Source organism: Myotis yumanensis, unplaced genomic scaffold (assembly GCF_028538775.1).
Source record: "Myotis yumanensis isolate MYYU_CA2020_CCGP unplaced genomic scaffold, mMyoYum1.0.hap1 SCAF_3, whole genome shotgun sequence".
Lineage (NCBI taxonomy): Eukaryota > Metazoa > Chordata > Mammalia > Chiroptera > Vespertilionidae > Myotis > Myotis yumanensis.
Window position 1 is genome coordinate 175332031 of NW_027223754.1, and position 17603 is coordinate 175349633.

General features: G+C 38.7%; 1 protein-coding gene across 6 annotated transcripts in view; it reads right to left on the minus strand.

Moving 5' to 3' along the window:
- BICD1 (BICD cargo adaptor 1) overlaps window positions 1-17603 on the minus strand; it is a 191313-nt gene that overhangs the window by 55075 nt on the left and 118635 nt on the right. For all 6 annotated transcript variants that reach the window (XM_070410466.1, XM_070410465.1, XM_070410464.1 and 3 more), the window contains exon 3: window positions 818-970. In XM_070410466.1, the coding sequence (XP_070266567.1) occupies window positions 818-970 (153 nt within the window). The remainder of the gene's footprint in view (window positions 1-817; window positions 971-17603) is intronic.

The following is a 17603-nucleotide window of genomic DNA, read 5'->3' on the forward strand; positions in this document are numbered from 1 at the left end:
AGCACAGTGCCTGGTACCTAGTGTGTAGACCTGAACTGAGAAGTTACAATAGCATTTAGATCAGAGTAGAGGTTGTGGCTGAAGAAGCACCTTGAAAAGATCTTGAATATACAATCCAGCTTCGCTTAATTACTTGATAAAATTGTATTCATAAATAAATTCTTCTAAAATTACAGGTTCAAGAATGCTATAACTAATAACGGAAAATTAAACAATTAAGCTAAGCCTCACTACCAAAAAAATTTATTTAAACATACACATGCAATCTGTTTAGTCAGGTTACAGCTAAAAAAAGAAATCAGGCATTTTCTTTTTCTTATAATTTTGTTCTTACTGCTTTATATTTCTTAAGCCATTTCCTTATATAATGCGAATGTAATTTTCAGCGAGAGAGAGAGAGAGAGAGAGAGAGAGAGAAAGGATTGCTGGGAGACCTTAAGTTTGTAATACAAAACAAGCTTATAGATCGGGTTTTTAATAAGTTGTCAGGTTAAGTTATTATAATACATATGATTTACTCCTGAAAAACGTTAACATTGAGCTAAAGTAAAAAACTGAAATTTTTCTTACCCAATGGAACTTTATTGTAAATCATACAACTTCTAGGTTTGCCTTCTAAATCTTAGCTAAAATAGAAGGATTGGGAAATTTCTTAGCTAAAATAGAAATGCTGGGGAATTTCAGCACATAAATATTGTAGGGAGATTAAGGCATATTTTGACAGGTTCCCAACAAAGAAATAAAGAGAAGACTTAACCTTAATGGTCCAAAGACGTGGTCTATCTGGAGTGTAACCAAATAACTTCTTAAATCTTACCTGGTTCTGTTTTAATGTGGACACAAGTTTCTGCAACGTGATATTTTCTTCTTCCAGCTCAGTATAGTCCTGAAGGAGCCGGGCCTCTCGGAATTTATATTCTCGAATTTCATCCTTCATCCGTATTCTCTGTAGCTCCATCATTTCATTGTTCTGAAACAATACAATAAACCATCAATACAAACCTTTCTTATTCTAGGTATTATGAAGTGTAAAGTCTGGGTAGTTAAAAATACTGCCATTTAATAATGGCAATAGATGCTGAGAAATTTGTCTTCAGGCGATTTTCTTTGTGGCGTGAACATCACAGAGTGCATTTACACAAACCTAGGTGGTCCAGCCTACTACACACCTACGCTCTATGGTATAGCCCAGTGGTTGGCAAACTCATTAGTCAACAGAGCCAAATATCAATAGTACAACGATTGAAATTTCTTTTGAGAGCCAATTTTTTTAAACTTAAACTATATAGGTAGGTACATTGTTATTAACTTAATTAGGGTACTCCTAAGCTGGCCTTTGCTAAAAACATCCTCAATCTGATTGAGGTACGTTCGCCAAGGTTGACCCCTTCCAACTCTCCCATCCACACTCATCTTGTATATTTGTTTCGTCTATCTCCTTTCGTTCATCCTCTCTATATGTCCAAACCATCTCAACATACCTTCCTCATCTTCTCTCCCTCCACAACGTTCCCTAAAATTAACTTAATAAACTTTACTTAAAGTTTTAAGTCAACTTCGCACTGTACGTGCGCCTGCACGTGGTATTTTGTGGAAGAGCCACACTCAAGGGGCCAAAGAGCCGCATATGGCTCGCGAGCCGCAGTTTGCCGACCACTGGTATAGCCTATTGCTCCTAGGCTACAAGCCTGTACAGCATGCTACTGCACTGCACAAAAAACAACACAAGAGTAAATAAAACACAACAGAACATGATTCAATCAAGAGACACAGTAAATACAAGATGTATTTTATAAAGGAAGTTACAAAGTGTTTTATGCTGCTGCCGGCATAACACGGCATACTGTCTTAGAGCAAACTTCTTTTATATAAGTAGGAAGAGTACAATCTAATATAATGATTAAACCAGTACAATAGTCCTTTACTATCATTGTCAAGTATTATGTATTATACATAACTGTACTAGTATGTGTTATTCTTTTATATGATTGGCAGTGCAGTAGGCTTGTTTATACCAGCATCCCCACAAACATGTGAGTAATGTGTTGTCCTACTATGTTAGGACAGCTCTGATGTCACTAGGCGATAGGAATTTTTTTAATCCTCACCCAAGGATATGGGGTTTTTTAAAATTTATTTGAGAAAAGAGAAAAAGGGAGTGGGGAGAGAAAGAGAAGGAGCAACATCGATGTGAGAAACATCAATCAGTTGCCTCCCCTAAGTGCCCAGATCAGGATCGAACCTGCAACCTAGTTATATGCCCTGACTGAAAATTGAATCCCCAACCTTTAGTGTACAGATGACGCTCCAACCAACTGAGCCATCTGGCCAGGGCAGCGACAGTAATTTTTAAGCTCTATTTTAATCTTATAGAACCACTGTACATATGTGGTCCATCGTTGACCAAAACATTATTATGTGGCGCACGACTGTACCATAATTTCAAAGCAAAGACGGTATTGCAAAATGCCTGCAAGTACTGAGATGTGGTATGAAAATATTGATCACAAAGTAACAGGTGCTGCTAATACTACTGAAGTTCGTTGCCTACATTCAAATGGTAGAAAATACTAAGTTTCAGTCTGAGTTTAGTGAAAATAGATATGCAATTATTTTTCCCATCCACATTTCCCATCCTGAATTCTATCCATAGTCTCCGATGACCCAGATTAGGAAACTCTTCCGTTTCTACTTGTCTCTTAGGTCTCAGTTCAAAGGTCACCTTCTCAGAGAGGCTTCCCTGAATAGCTAATATAAAACAGCTCGTCCCTTTACTCACCATCACCCTATTTTATAGATCAGCATCTAGCACTGAGTAGGTACTCAAAAAATAATTGTTTTGGGGAGGGTGCTGGAGCAGGGTGGAGGGGGTCAATGGAGGACATCTGTAATACCTCCAACAATAAAAATAAATTAAAAAAACAAAAAAACCCAAACTCATGTTAATTCCATCACCCCGAGAGATCACTGTTAATGCTTTCATCTGTAACCCTTTACACATCTTGTCTATACATATCTGTACATATGTTTAAGAAATGAATCTTGCCCTAACCGGTTTGGCTCAGTGGATAGAGCGTTGTCCTGCAGACTGAAGGGTCGCAGGTTCGATTCCTGTCAAGGGCATGTACTTTGGTTGTGGGCACATCCCCAGTAGGGGGTGTGCAGGAGGCAACTGAATCGATGTTTCTCTCTCATCGATGTTTCTAACTCTCTATCCCTCTCCCTTCCTCTCTGTAAAAAAAAAAAAAAAAAAAATCAATAAAATAAAAAAATAAAAAGAAATGAATCTTACGATGCAAAGATATTTTACAGCCTATTTTCTCACTCAATAAATTGCATAACTCCTTCCATGTTAAAAAAAATAATAATACTAATTGTTGAGGGAATAGTGTAGCACTAATCATTACTTGAAATTGGTTCTTTCCTTACTGTTTACACTTTTTACACTGACTAAATTTCCTTTTCACCTGAATATAATAAACCTTTCTGTGTTGTTCATCAATGTGTGCTAATTTCTGGCACATTTTAGGCCCTCATATCCATGGAATGAAAAACAAAACAGTAAGCAAATGGTTAAACACAAAATTTTAAAAGAATATTATTGCACAGATGGTGGCGTTTTGTCTTGCATTGTTTTAGAGTGTGGAACAAAGGGAAAATAACGCACTTTGAACTAAAATATGCCTAAATAACTAGACATTTAATTGTTCTTCACTTCATAGTCTAGCGACTTGGAGGCAGAAACATTACTTTATTCCCTGCTCCCTGGACAATACTTTGAGCATACATGCTCAAAAGTATACAATAAAAAATGATAAAGTTTGGCGATAAAGCCAAATTATAAAATTTCATTAAATTATTTTATTTTGCAGAAACATGAATCCTTGATTTTTTTTCTACTTCTCAAAAGATCTACTATAACTGAGTGATATATAAATAGTTTTCCTTATTTATGTGTATAACAACATGAGGAAGCCTGGTAAATTGGATGCCAGTAATTTATATAAAATTTGTAAAGAAAATGTTAAGATACAAGAGATTCTGTAAAATGTGTGTACACTGTAAAAAATGTAATGGCCAGAGGCCTAGTTTGCATATACTGAGAATTAACCATAAAATTTTATATAGTAAGATAGTAAATGTCAAGATAAGTTTAAGACCATGGCAAAGCTAATGAGGATCTCTAACCAGTAACTCATAAAATAGCTAATGAAACTCCTGATGCTAATTACGGAAAAGCTTGGCTGGGAAGCTGGTTAAATCCAAAGGCTTGCTAGCAATAAAACACACGTAAGACCCAGAGAGAAAGAAAACTAGTCTTATTTGTTCTGCTGGAAATCCTTGTTTTGATTGCTAAAGATTAAATTCTAGGGGCAATATTCTTTGCTTCCATAATAAACTTAAAAGAGCGCTACTGTTGTTTTGTGCACCCCTCACGATATTTATCCCCCCCAATTTTTTTCTTACTGGGATACGATGGTGCTGAACTCTACTAAAACAATTCCATGAAGAATAATGAGAATGAGGAAAATAAAGCATGAGAGAAAGGGGAGAGAATGGCACAAGCAGGGACAGCGTTAGCCTTTGCCTTTCACCTCCAGAGACCCGAGTCTCAGCTACTCCTCAGGGGGGAGGGGATTAACCTGAAATGTGTAGGATAGAGTGTCCTCATTATTTTCATGGCACCTGAGCATAGCAGCATTCTTAACATTTTATTTTAATTAACAGTAAAAGGATTTCCTTATGTGGGAATCATAAATTCCCTCCACTATTGTCAAGAAGAAAATATCAACGTGAACACTTACTACCACACACCAGAGTAATGTATCAAAAATAACAATGCCTTCCAGTTATATGGCTCTTCGTCTTTTATCAATTAATTATATTCATTGTCACAGGAGACCTTAATAATAGCTTGTGTGAGGTAAGTGACAGACGTTCCAGTTTACTCATCTGTAAAAAATGGGGATCCCAATCCTTAATATGATATGGTCATGGTGAGGACTTAACGATAATACATGGGGATGTGAGCAGGGATGCGAGACACACATAATTTATCGTAACCGAACAAGTGCTGCTGCAAAGGTTCCCACCAAAAGGCTGAGTGATCAATACTCGCGGGGGCGGCAGGGAAAGCTTTATAAAGGAAGTTACATTTGAGCCGAACCTTGAAGGGCAAGCAGTTAACTAAATGAATGAAGGGGAGGATAGACTTTCCAGCCAGAGGTCAACTTTTGCACAACAGCGGAGTCAGATTTGTGGGGAGGGCAGTGCTACACAATCCAACAGTCAGACTGAACATTTCCTGGGGGCACCAGCGAAGCTGGAGCACTGCTAGAGAGGAAAGAGAAATTCAGAAAAATCTAGAAAAGTGCTCATTACTTTCAGCTTATGCCTAAGTGTGGTGTGATTTCCTACAATAAAATGTTAAATTACCGATTAGTGTTGTTAACCTGTGAGACAGTGGGAGGGGCCAAAATGTTTTCAGTGCTTGGAACCTTCAAAGGTCTTAACTTAGCTGTGGCTTGGGAAATACGCAGTGTCGTGTGGTTAGAACAAAGAACTTGAGACAGATTTTGCAGGAAATTCTATGTTAAACAAAGCAATTTGGGGAACCAGGGAAGTCTTTTAAGTGAAGCAGCCATGTGATCAGACCTATGTTTTGGCAAGTGACTCTGTTGGGGGAGAGGGGAGGAGCTATAAGAAGAACGAGCCACAGAGAATAAGTGAAGTTGGCGCTGGAACAGCCCAAAGCAAAAGATGATGAGGAATGTGGAGGAACATCTCAGTTAGATTGAACAGGACTTGGTCATTGGTTGATGTGATAATAAACAAATAAACAAGCAAACAAATAAAAAGAGTACAGTAAAAAACCCCAATGCCTAAATAAGGATCAAAGTGCCTGAATAGAGTTGTAAGAAAAAGAGAAAGTGTCCAAGGAAGTGATGTCCCTATAAATAATGATAATATTAATTTGGATAGTCAAACCAGGAATTTTTTGATCTGTGAGTGGATAAAGCAGCGGTTCTCAACCTGTGGGTCGCGACCCCTTTGGGGGTCGAACGACCCTTTCACAGGGGACGCCTAAGACCATTGGAAAACACATATATAATTACATATTGTTTTTGTGATTAATCACTATGCTTTAATTATGTTCAATTTGTAACAATGAAAATAGATCCTGCATATCAGATATTTACATTACGATTCATAACAGTAGCAAAATTACAGTTATGAAGTAGCAACGAGAATAATTTTATGGTTGGGGGTCACCACAACATGAGGAACTGTATTAAAGGGTCACAGCATTAGGAAGGTTGAGAACCACTGGGATAAAGTAAGACAGCTGCTCAGGTCCAAGCGGAGAAAGCTGGAGAGAGGAAAGGACAGGGAATGCGGTACCGGCTTTCTCACTTCCTTCCCTGAAAGGTGCCACTGCCAGGGAATTCAGGCAGTTCAAGACCGTAACAGTTATTTTCCTTCATTTGGCCAAAAATGAACACTTCTCTTGTGGAAGAGATGAGTCGACAATAATTCTCCTTGCCCCTCCCTCCCAGGACTTCTCTGCTGGAATGTTTGACACAGAGGGATCGATCACAAGAAGGCACCACCTCCTGCTCCATCAGGCAGGGCTGTGGGCTTCCGGTTCTTTAGGACTCAAGAGCCACCAATGAAGAAAACAGATATCCAGAACACCATACACTCAGCATTTCCAAATGCCATCCAGACGTAATAACTGGGCAATCACTAGAAAAACAGACAGGGCAAGTGTGAAGTGTGGCTGAAAACAAACATGCCCAGCAAGAAAAATAGAGAGATTTGTGATGGCTGGGAAAAAGTAATAGAGGAGGAGAGAATTATGACTTTGGGAGAGCATTTTCCACAGAGTTCTGAAGTTGTGTAGTTCACTCAAACATCAGTTTGGGCTCTGGCCAGGTGGCTCAGTTGGTTGGGTGTCATCCCGTGAACTGAAAGGTTGCTGGTTCAATTCCTGGGCAGGGCACATACCTAGGTCCGGGCACATACATAGGTCCGGGCACATACGTGATGTTTCTTTATCTCTCTCTCTCTATTTCTATCTCTATCTCTCTCTCCCCACCCCCCTCTCTAAAATCAGTAAAATATATCCTCGAGTGAGGATTAAAAAAGCAAAGCATAAATTTGGAAAATATTAGGTTAAATACAGTTACATATTTTTGTTGTTGTTCTCAGAGCCCTTAATATGCTAGCACGCACTGAGACCATCAGAGGAAGACATGGTATGCAGCGTGTGCTCAGGTTATTTAACCACAACACCTCTGCCTTCTTAAAGAAGCCTTTTGAACAACCCACAGACCAAAGCATCGGAAATGTCACTCTGAGACAATAGAAAACGACAGTATCTGTACAGATGGTGAGGTAAACCACCACGCTCCTTACAGCCCAACTCCAGATCCCTTCCAACCGTCCAGGGCTGAATGGACCATCAGACTTAAATAAGGGCATAAAATTAAAGCAGAGGAGTGGAGCAAGTGACTATACAAGAGTAACAAAGCTATAATGAAACCAAGACTCTGTAACTCTTACTGTGAGGTATATGCAAATCTTGCTCTGAAAAACGTGGCACCACGAAGGGTTAACTATCCTGGACTGAATCTGAAGCAATACAGGCGTCTCTCCCACGGGACTGCCCCCATTAGAAGTCAGGGACCAGTCCATTTCACAAGCAGTTCACATTTCAATGCCTCATTGCAAACATTTATCATTAGAAAAATCTTGACAGCCACATAAAATCTGCCCTTTTATTGTACGTACACATTTGCTGTAAATGGCACAAAATAAATAATACATGGCTGATTTCCTTATACTGTGATCTGTAGCTTTTCCTTCTTTTACTAAAACAACAACAACAAATAAAACCCAGATATTATTCTAAGTTTTAAAAATAAGAGTTTAACAAACATTTACATTGCATCTTAGTTGGGTGGAACATGTGTTTCATAGGAAAGCTTTTTGTGTAAGATGTTTTTGGTATCAACTTTATTAAGATATAATTCACATACCTATAATTCACCCGTTTAAGTGTACATTTCAATGGTTTTTAATATAGTCAGAGTTGTGACCATCAGCATAATTAATTTCTGAACATACTTATCATCTTAAAAAAAAAATTGTGTACCTTTTAGCTATTGTCCTTCCTCCCCACGCCCTCATTCCCTCAACCACTAATCTACTTTCTACTTGCCTATGCTGGACATTTCATATAAATGGAATCAAACAATATGTGGTCTTTTGAGACTGTAAGATTTTACACAGTTTGGTTACTGCTGACAAAATATCTTAGTTTTCTGAAGTCTATAGACAGATTTACTGCAGCAAGAAACATGTTTCACACTATTATCAGCAAAGTACTGCATTGTGCTGGCATTGATCCAGCACACATCAGACCCAGTAATCGCGATATTATGTTTCACAAGCACAGTCATTTAAATTTCACTCAATGGGCTGCAAGTTATTTTTATCAATAAAAATGTGGCTTTGTGAGTTGGTGTGGTAGCACGAATACACTGATTTAAGCTTTTGTATATATACTAGTAAAATGCTGGAATTTTTCTGTTTTCTATATAATTGACCTTAAAGTCAGGAAACCAAGATCATTTTCCATCCTAATTGCTTCGTGCTTGATCTTTCTTAGATTTGTCTGATTTTTCTTTTTTAAATGTCTCATTTATTACTTTAAAGATGCAAAACACCATAACGAGTGCTGGTATGACAGTTTTCTGATAGTATCTCATTATAACTATGAACATACATGCTGTCCCGATTACACAATTACTATAATAATTTATTAAATGGAAAAGGGAAATTTAGGTAATATACTAAATAGATTTAAAATCTACATTGTGCAATAATCATGTAATATTCACAAATATTATAGAAATAATTTGACCTCTAGCCAATCCTCCTTTCACCTCAGCTTCACAGACTTTACTGCGACCCTGCTTTAAAGAATGATCTAACCCAAGAGATAAATAGCATCAACAGTCTCAAAAATCCTTCATTATGATAAGTAATTTTAGTTCCTATCACTGTGGGAACACACTATATATAGATTTTTATTGAGAGGAGACATCGTAAAAGGAAAAGAACTGAACAAAAATGGAAGTAATGGTATGCATTAAGTGACTATTTAAAAATGGAAGTAAACATTGAAAGAAAATATGTAGAGCAATGAAAAAGGAGAGGGGATTGAAGATCACAAAATGCAAGATGAGCACCTACCATCAGGATGAAAAGACTGAACAGAAAGGAGGGATTAATGTCATTTATAACTTGCTTTGGAATGTACAAGTTAACCCCTCAAGAGACTGAGGATTATCAGAGACACTATTTTGTTTATACTTTAGGTACATGTGTACAGTGTGTCTTGTAGAAGTTTTTATAGGATATCTGGCAAGTCTGACCTAGCTGTTTATTTTGGTTGCTATAAAACATCTGTATTATCCAGTAAATAAAGTTTAGCCCAAACATTAGTAATAGAGGAGAAAGCTTAAAATAATAGTGAATATAGTTACTCAAATGAAGTCTTCACTATATGGAATAATATAAAAAATAATAGCTTCAAAAAGGCAACTGTTTTGTAAAGAGGTGGGTGGTAGAGTAAACATAGTTCTGGATTCAAACACTGGCTTCCACCAGAATAATTCCTGGGACTTTCCGTTTTCTTACCTCTAAAAGCAGAAAAACAGCTTTTCAACTCCAGAGTTGTCAGAAATAAGTGAGAAAGTATTTCTAAAAGCATGTTATAAATTGTAATGAGCTATCAAACATCTTTATTAATAAGTAGTTTTAAAAAAGTCAGTTGAAGGCTTTTGTGGGACTGAGTTGGAGATTTTTCAGAATGTTCTTTATCAGTAACCATTTGAAGATTCTTTGAAAGTGCCATTCAACATCCCATCTAATAAAGAGGGAATATACAAATTGACCATCATGCTGTAATGGTCAAGATGGCTGCACCCACAGTGGAGGCAGGGATTCCATAACGCAAAATGGCTGCGCCCACAGCGGAGACCGAGTTCCTGTAATGAGCCTTAACGAGCAATCAGCAGGGACCTGAGGCTGCGTGGTGCTGGGCCAGGGCAGGGGACCTGAGGCTGCGCCCCCTTCCTCGTGGGGCTTGAAAGGGGACCTCAGGCCACGCACCCCGCCCCGGGCCGGAGGACCTGAGGCTGTGCCCCCCAGGTGGGGCCGGCCGGGTCTGGGTCTCACATGATTTTGAGGCGCACATGGGTCGGCGGGGACTTGACTCTGGTTCCTGTGGCACATTCCAGACTCTGACAGGAGGAAGATTTTCATATACATTTTACTAATTTTCTTTCATCTCTGACACTTCTATTATAGAGAAAGGGCAAATAGCAGTATTAAAATATTTCCTCTAATTAATTCCCTTTTAATGTGCACAAATTTCATGTACCGGGTCACTAGTGTACATATGATTCTAACTCACCTCAAGAACAACTTAAGATGAAGAGATACCTCTCTTGAAATTATACAAACATATACAATGAGTAAAATCTCACTCCTACCTCTTCTTACATCAGCCTACTTTCCGCACCCCACTACCCATTGTTCTTAACATCTTTTATATACTTCCAGAGTTCCTTTATATCTTATTTTTAAACTTTATCTATAATGCCAACTTATTCCCACATGAAAATGGACAGGGTTAATATGTGCTTATTAGAATATGTTACAAAATTTGAAGTAGTGAGCTGTCTTAAATTAACTGGCATTCCAATTTCAACAATTGTATTACAAGTCTAAGAAATTCAAATATGTGTCTTCTAAGTAATTATTAAAGGTGATCAATTTTCTACTTCTTACATCTTCATTAAAGTTCCCAAAAGAACTCTCCTGACCAGGGTCTTCCTGGTATCAGTTTTTCCTGTTGCCTTGAAATAAGTGGAAACTGAACTTTGGAATCACCTAAAGAAAGGAATTTTGATGTGATAAGAGTGATAAAATGAGACACAGGGGAAGACCTAGGTAGTGAAATTTGGAAGCTATAAGGTCCAAGTGAGAGGTAAACAGTATTAACAAAGGACAGGGACTACTGGGTAAGCTTGCAGTTCACTTGTGGTCAAAGTTAGCTCTAGGCTCGTCTCCAGGGACCCCTGGACATCTGTGACTGACCCTGGGCCAGAACAAGGATGAAACAATCTAACTAGTGACTTATAATGTACTTTTTAAAAAATATATATTCCAGAGAGGAAAGGAGAGAGGGAGAGAGAAACATCAATGATGAGAGAGAATCATTGATTGGCTGCCTCCTGCACGCCCCCCACTGGGGATCGAGCCCGCAACCCAGGCATGTGCCCCTGGCCGGAATCGAACCCGGGACCCCTCAGTCCACAGGCCGACGCTCTATCCATTGAGCCAAACCAGCTAGGGCTATAATGTATTTTTTTAAAGGCTGAAACTCCATGACACACACTCGACTAGTTTGTTTATATTATTTGTAGGAAATGTATAGGCTGATGATTGGTTCTTGGCTTCTTAGATTATATTGTCTAATTTAGCCATATGAGCAGCAGGTACACATGTACCTTTGTAACCTTGAGTCCTAGCTTCCCTGAAAACTGGTATCTTGCGTGTATCTTAGTGGTTCACAACCTGAACACAAAGCATATATCATGAGGTTAAGAAAGGGCCCTGGAGCTGCGCCTGGAGATCAGAGACCTCTCTCTGTCGCCTGTTTTCTTTCTCCCACTGCACCACCTGCCTCCGTTTATAAAAGGTAAACAGTATTAACAAAGGACAGGGACTACTGGGTAAGCTTGTGCTTCACTTGTGGTCAAAGTTAGCTCTCGGCTCGTCTCCAGGGACCCTGGAGAATGACCCTGGGCCAGGACAAGGATGAAACATGCTAACTAGTGACTTATAATGTACGGAGCAGCATGCCCCTCCCCAGAATATGCCTCTCTGGCATGTGGGTTATTTCAAGCTGCAGACAACCGAGGTCTAGCACACTCAGGAAGAGTCCTTCACCTCTGCTTAACTGTCTAGAAGAATTCAGGGAGGAGGACTGGACCAGCAGGAGAGCTATTATCAGAGATAACTTTTTATATCAGAAAGACTTACCTGCAGGTCATGGCAACACTGTTTACCAAGCATTTGTTCTTCTCACCATCCTGTGAATTGCCTTCCTACCCTTTGAAGCCCCTTAGCTCAGGATGGGACATAAGCCTCTATTACCTGACTTCTGGGGAGTCTCCTATTTTTATGAGGCTCCCATGTGTATGAAATGTGTTTTCTCTCTGTTAACCTGTATTTTGTCAATTTGATTATTAGACAAGCCAAAGAAGGTAGAAGGGAAGAAGGGAGAAGTTTTCTCCCTTTGTTCAGCCTTATATGACTACACCCTTTGGTATCCTGTGGGTCCCTTCAATGATATGAACCCTTCTAATTGTTGCAACTTCAGTAAAAACAAAACCAGAAATTGTGACCAGGAAAGTGGAGTGCAATCTTCATGAATTCCCACAGCTGTCCAGGAAGACACTACACAGAAGGCGTCGTCTCCCTCCCTCCCTCCCACCTTGCGAACGCAGACGAGCCTGAACTACTCTGTCACCAGAAGGCAGGGTATACACATCAGCCTGTGAAGCAGTGTCAGGGATTCAAACTGCACCAGAAGCTCTGTGCCTTCTGCCCTAGCTTGTTTGGCTCAATGGATAGAGTGTTGGCCTGTGGACTAAAGGGCCCTGGGTTCGATTCCAGTCAAGGGCATATAACTTGGTTGCAGGCTTCGGCCCTGGTTGGGGGCCTGAGGAAGGCAACCAATCAACGTTTCTCTTTCACATCAGTGTTTCTCTCTGTCTCTCCCTCTCCCTTCTACTCTCTCTAAAAATCAATGGAAAAAATATCCTTGGGTGAGAATTAGAAAGAAAAAAAAAACAACAACAACAACTCTGTGCCCTCCTACGAGAATATTCTGGGGCACTTTCTTTACACACTCTCTAGTAGTAAGAAACATTTGCAATAGAACATTTTTCTACAAACTGTATCTTCACAGATAGACTTCTAAAACCAAAGAAAGTACCATAAGGCAAGATGAAGAGAAATATCTGAATACTACTCTCAGCAGAAATTCAGTTCATATTTGAAAGATATACATATATGTGTATGCATATATAAACATATTCAATAACATTTTTCCAGGCTGAGACGGCCCCGGTGAGGTTGGGACTGCTCCAGTGAGGTTGGGACAGATAATGGGGACCAGTATAGACTGATGAACAGGGGTAGATGCAGAGGCAGAGCAACATTGAACAGACTGTCAAACTACAGTGGGAAGCCTGGGGAGGGTTTCGGGGAGGGGGGGATTAAGAGATCAACCGAAGGACTTATATGCATGCATATAAGATTAACCAATGGACTCAAGACACTGGGGGGTGGGGGGGGGTGGGGGCCGGGGGAATGTCAACGGGGGGGGGGGCGGGGAGGAGACATATGTAATACTCTTTTTAATACTTTAAGAAATAAAAATTATTAAAAAAACAAACATTTTTCCTTCTTGGCAGCTGAAGGTAAGTAGATTCTAAGTCTGTGGTTTTCTCTTTCTTTTATACAAAAACAACTGCTTTACTGTCATTACTTATTTTACAAGCAATCAAAGTGATTTTTTTTTTCAAGCAATTACAGTGCCTTGGAAGTGGGAAACCTTGATTACTTAATGTTTTAATAAAACTTGTTTTAACCACAGACATATGACTTATCAGACATAAGAGGCTGAAACTGTCAAGAGAATGTTAGGATGCATCCATATATTAATACATGGTAATTAAACATATGGAATAAGTAGTTAAATAAAAAGAATTTGTATTGTATATTGTACTACAATAGTGAGTAAACTGAGGCCCAGAGAGATGAAGGGAATTGGGGTAGGGCTCAGAAGTAGGAAATGAGAGCTCTAGGTTTTGGGGGGTTTTTGAAAATATTTTTTTTATTGATTTCAGAGAGGAAGGGAGAGGGAGAGAGAGAGAAACATCAATGATAAGAATCATCGACCTGCTGCCTCATGCACCCTCCACACTGGGGATCAAGCCTGTAACCAGGGCTCCTGGTTCATAGGTCAACGCTCAACAATGAGCCACTCTGGCGGGCGAGAGAGAGCTCTAGGTTTTGATTCAGGCCATCCAGGTCCCTAAGTCTGAGCTACTGTGTATCATTAAGACTCCTTGACTCAGATGCTGAGGCAGAAAGGCAAAGCAAACAGACTGAGAGGCAACGAAGAAAATAAACAAGGAGAAAATGAAAAGTTCTCTGCAAAATGAATTCCTCATTTTCTGGGCCTCCAAACTCTGGAGGAGGCAGGGAGTACTCCGAAAACAGAGAGCGAAGGGGCCGTAGCCTTAAGCTCTGAGTACAGTCTTATTTGGCTCAAAGGAAGGGAGAAAACGGAGTATTTGAGGGGAGGAGAACAAGCTTTACTCCTTGGAGCCCCAGAGTGCCACACAGGAGCTCAAAGGAGGGCTCCCTTCCCCCCGTCCTGGGAAAGAACTTTAGAAAGCGCGAGTGAGCGTCTTCTTTTGGCACATGCCCCTTGGGGCTCCTCAGCCCAAGCTGCACTGTTGAGAGACATGAAGGCTTCCGGCTGGTGAGCAACTGGTGTCTATGCTGTTCTGGAAGACCCCACTGACCACACTTCACACACAGGGTCCCTCTCAGTCTGCAGAGAAAAGAAGCTTTTACAGCAAATGAAGTCTAATAAGAAGGCCTTTCACAGATAGACAAAGGCCAGTGATGTAGTTTCCCCTGCCCTGAATTTCAATTAGTATCTCAGGCAACAAAATGACTAATTGAGAAATGTCTGCAGTTAGCCTGTGGGCCAAGGCCAAAGAAATATTATAAAATATATATATTAAGAATCTCTATTAGCCAAATGGACTCTCAGTGGGAAGGTGGAGGAATATTTCATAAGAATATTCTATTGGAGTTTTAATATTTTAAAAACTCTTTCAGAGTTTTGCTTTAACACTCCTGATAATCACCTTTTTGCTTTAAAGTATTTAACATTTTAGTGAATTAAATAGTAAGATGCAATATGTTCCTGTCCACCATTTAATTAAAGTAGATGTGAGATCTCTTTGAGTCTTTGTTGGTACTTCACTTATTTAATTTCCCCTGTATCCAACTTGTATACACTTTCAGTAAAGCTCACATTCTCCAGAAACAATTAGATTAATGGACTTTTGAAATATGAATTTTTCAGTGAGCCAGAGCTGCTTTTTGAAAAGAATGAGCCATAACACAAATATAGTATCAATTATATTCAGATATTCATGACATATTATGTTACTTATTACTATTTATATATGAAAATGTAAGTAATGGTATTTTAGATTAATCACAATGTTAAATTAACATATGCCTGGGGCTTAAAACAAGTAAATTTTAAGCAAACATAAAATTAAACAGTATTTTTTTTAAAAAAAATCAAAGAGAACAGCCCTAACCGGTTTGGCTCAGTGGCTAGAGCATTGGCCTGCAAACTAAAGGGTCCCAGGTTCAATTCCAGTCAAGGGCATGTACCTTGGTTGCGGGCACATCCCCAGTAGGGGGTGTGCAGGAGGCAGCTGATCGATGTTTCTCTCTCATAATGTTTCTAACTCTCTATCCCTCTCCCTTCCTCTCTGTAAAAAATCAATAAAATATATTTTTTTAAAAATCAAAGAGAACAATTTTAGCATATATTCTGAATGAATTATTGACCAGTGTCTCAGTCATAAGATTTATGGTGACATCAGAAGGGAAGTTCAAAGTGTTATAAACCCAGAGAATTTAAATTTTCATCTATAAAACTGTTAGAAATAATAAAATGATGCATTAACTATTCACCTATCTTGGGTGAAATATTTTTCTATAATTTTTTTCTTTCTGAAAAATTTGAAATTAAAACACTGTCAGTTTAGACTAGTAAACTATGTAGAGCATAGCCTGTTAAACTACTCATCTTATAGTTTCTATATAATATTTAGGTCTGAAGAAGAACATGCTCTAAGTTTTCATAGTCTAGGAAAATAATTTACATCAAAAAAATAAACAACTCCTACTATTAAAGTCTAGGAGGACAGCATTCATATTTATATTATTTTTTAAAAATCACAGCAACATTTACGTTAAGTCCAAAATATTATGTATTCATAAACTTATTTCCAATATTATCCTTTAAATAAATCTGCCTTTCTAATGTGATGTTTAATATTAATATACAGTACTATTTAAATCTAATGATATTAATTCTAGGGGGAAAGGAATAAATAATGGCTACTGGAAGTCGCGAACATATTGATAGCCAGTAGCATCAACAGCACATGAAAACTTCTTAAAAATGAAAATTCTCAAGCCCCACCCTAGACCTAAGAAATCAGATAAACTCCAGCAATCTGTGTTTTAACAAGCTCTTCTTACGCACCCTAAGTTTGAGAACCACTGGAACAAATAAGAAAAATCAACTTACAACAGCTTAAGTTCATTTAAAAAATAGATGCTCATAGTAGATTGCTCTATTAGCTATTCAATGACATCAATTGTCTAGAAATTACAAATAAATAAATAAGATAGACAAACAATAGAACAAAACAGAGAGCCTAGAAACAGACTCACGTTGACATTAAAACTTAATAAACAACAGAGATGTCATTGGAGATCAGTGGGGCAAAGATAGGTTAGAAGAAATTATACAAGAACTAGAGGCCTGGTGAACGAAATTCAGGCCCTCTTGCAGTCTGGGAGCTCTCAGAGGATACAGTTAGATATTCTTAGTGCTGCCACGGAGGTGGAAGAGGCTCCCGCCACCGCCACTGTGCTCACCAGCCCTGAGCTCGGCTTCTGGCTGAGCAGTGCTCCCCCTGTGGGAGTGCGCTGATCACCAGGGGGCAGCTCCTGCATTGAGCATCTGCACTATGGTGGTCAGTGCGCATCATAGTGACCAGTCATTCTGCCACTCGGTTGATTTGCATATTAGCCTTTTATTATATAGGATATATATTTAAGACTTTGCAGCAGAGAATTTCTCAAATAAGAGACAAAAAATGGCTTCCCATAGATGAAAAGATTGATACATTTAACTACATTAAAATTCTATACTTCTGTTCATCCAAATATCATTTACAATAAGGGAAAAGATGAGATTAGATAGTCAACTAATTAATAGGAATTCTCTAACTATGAACTTATGTTTCTCACACATACTGACAAAGCTTTGTATTTCATATTTATTCATTTAACAAATATTCATTGAGTGATCACATGCCAGATACTATTACAAGTGCTGGGGGTATAGTAAACAACTTCCATGAACTATGAAGATTTCTGCTCTCCTGAACTTATATGCCTTGCTTACAAAAGACCTGATCAATAAATATATCATACAGTATGTTTATATAAATTATAGGTAAATTATATACCTTAAGTAAATTTACAGGGATTCAGAGAAAGTCTGGAGAGAGGTATATGGATGAATTCTTGTTTTTTTTATATATAGGGTGTCCCCTGAAATGTATCCACATACATTTTTTGGATAGTTCAAGTGATGCTTTTTCCTTTTCAGATTTAACCCATTG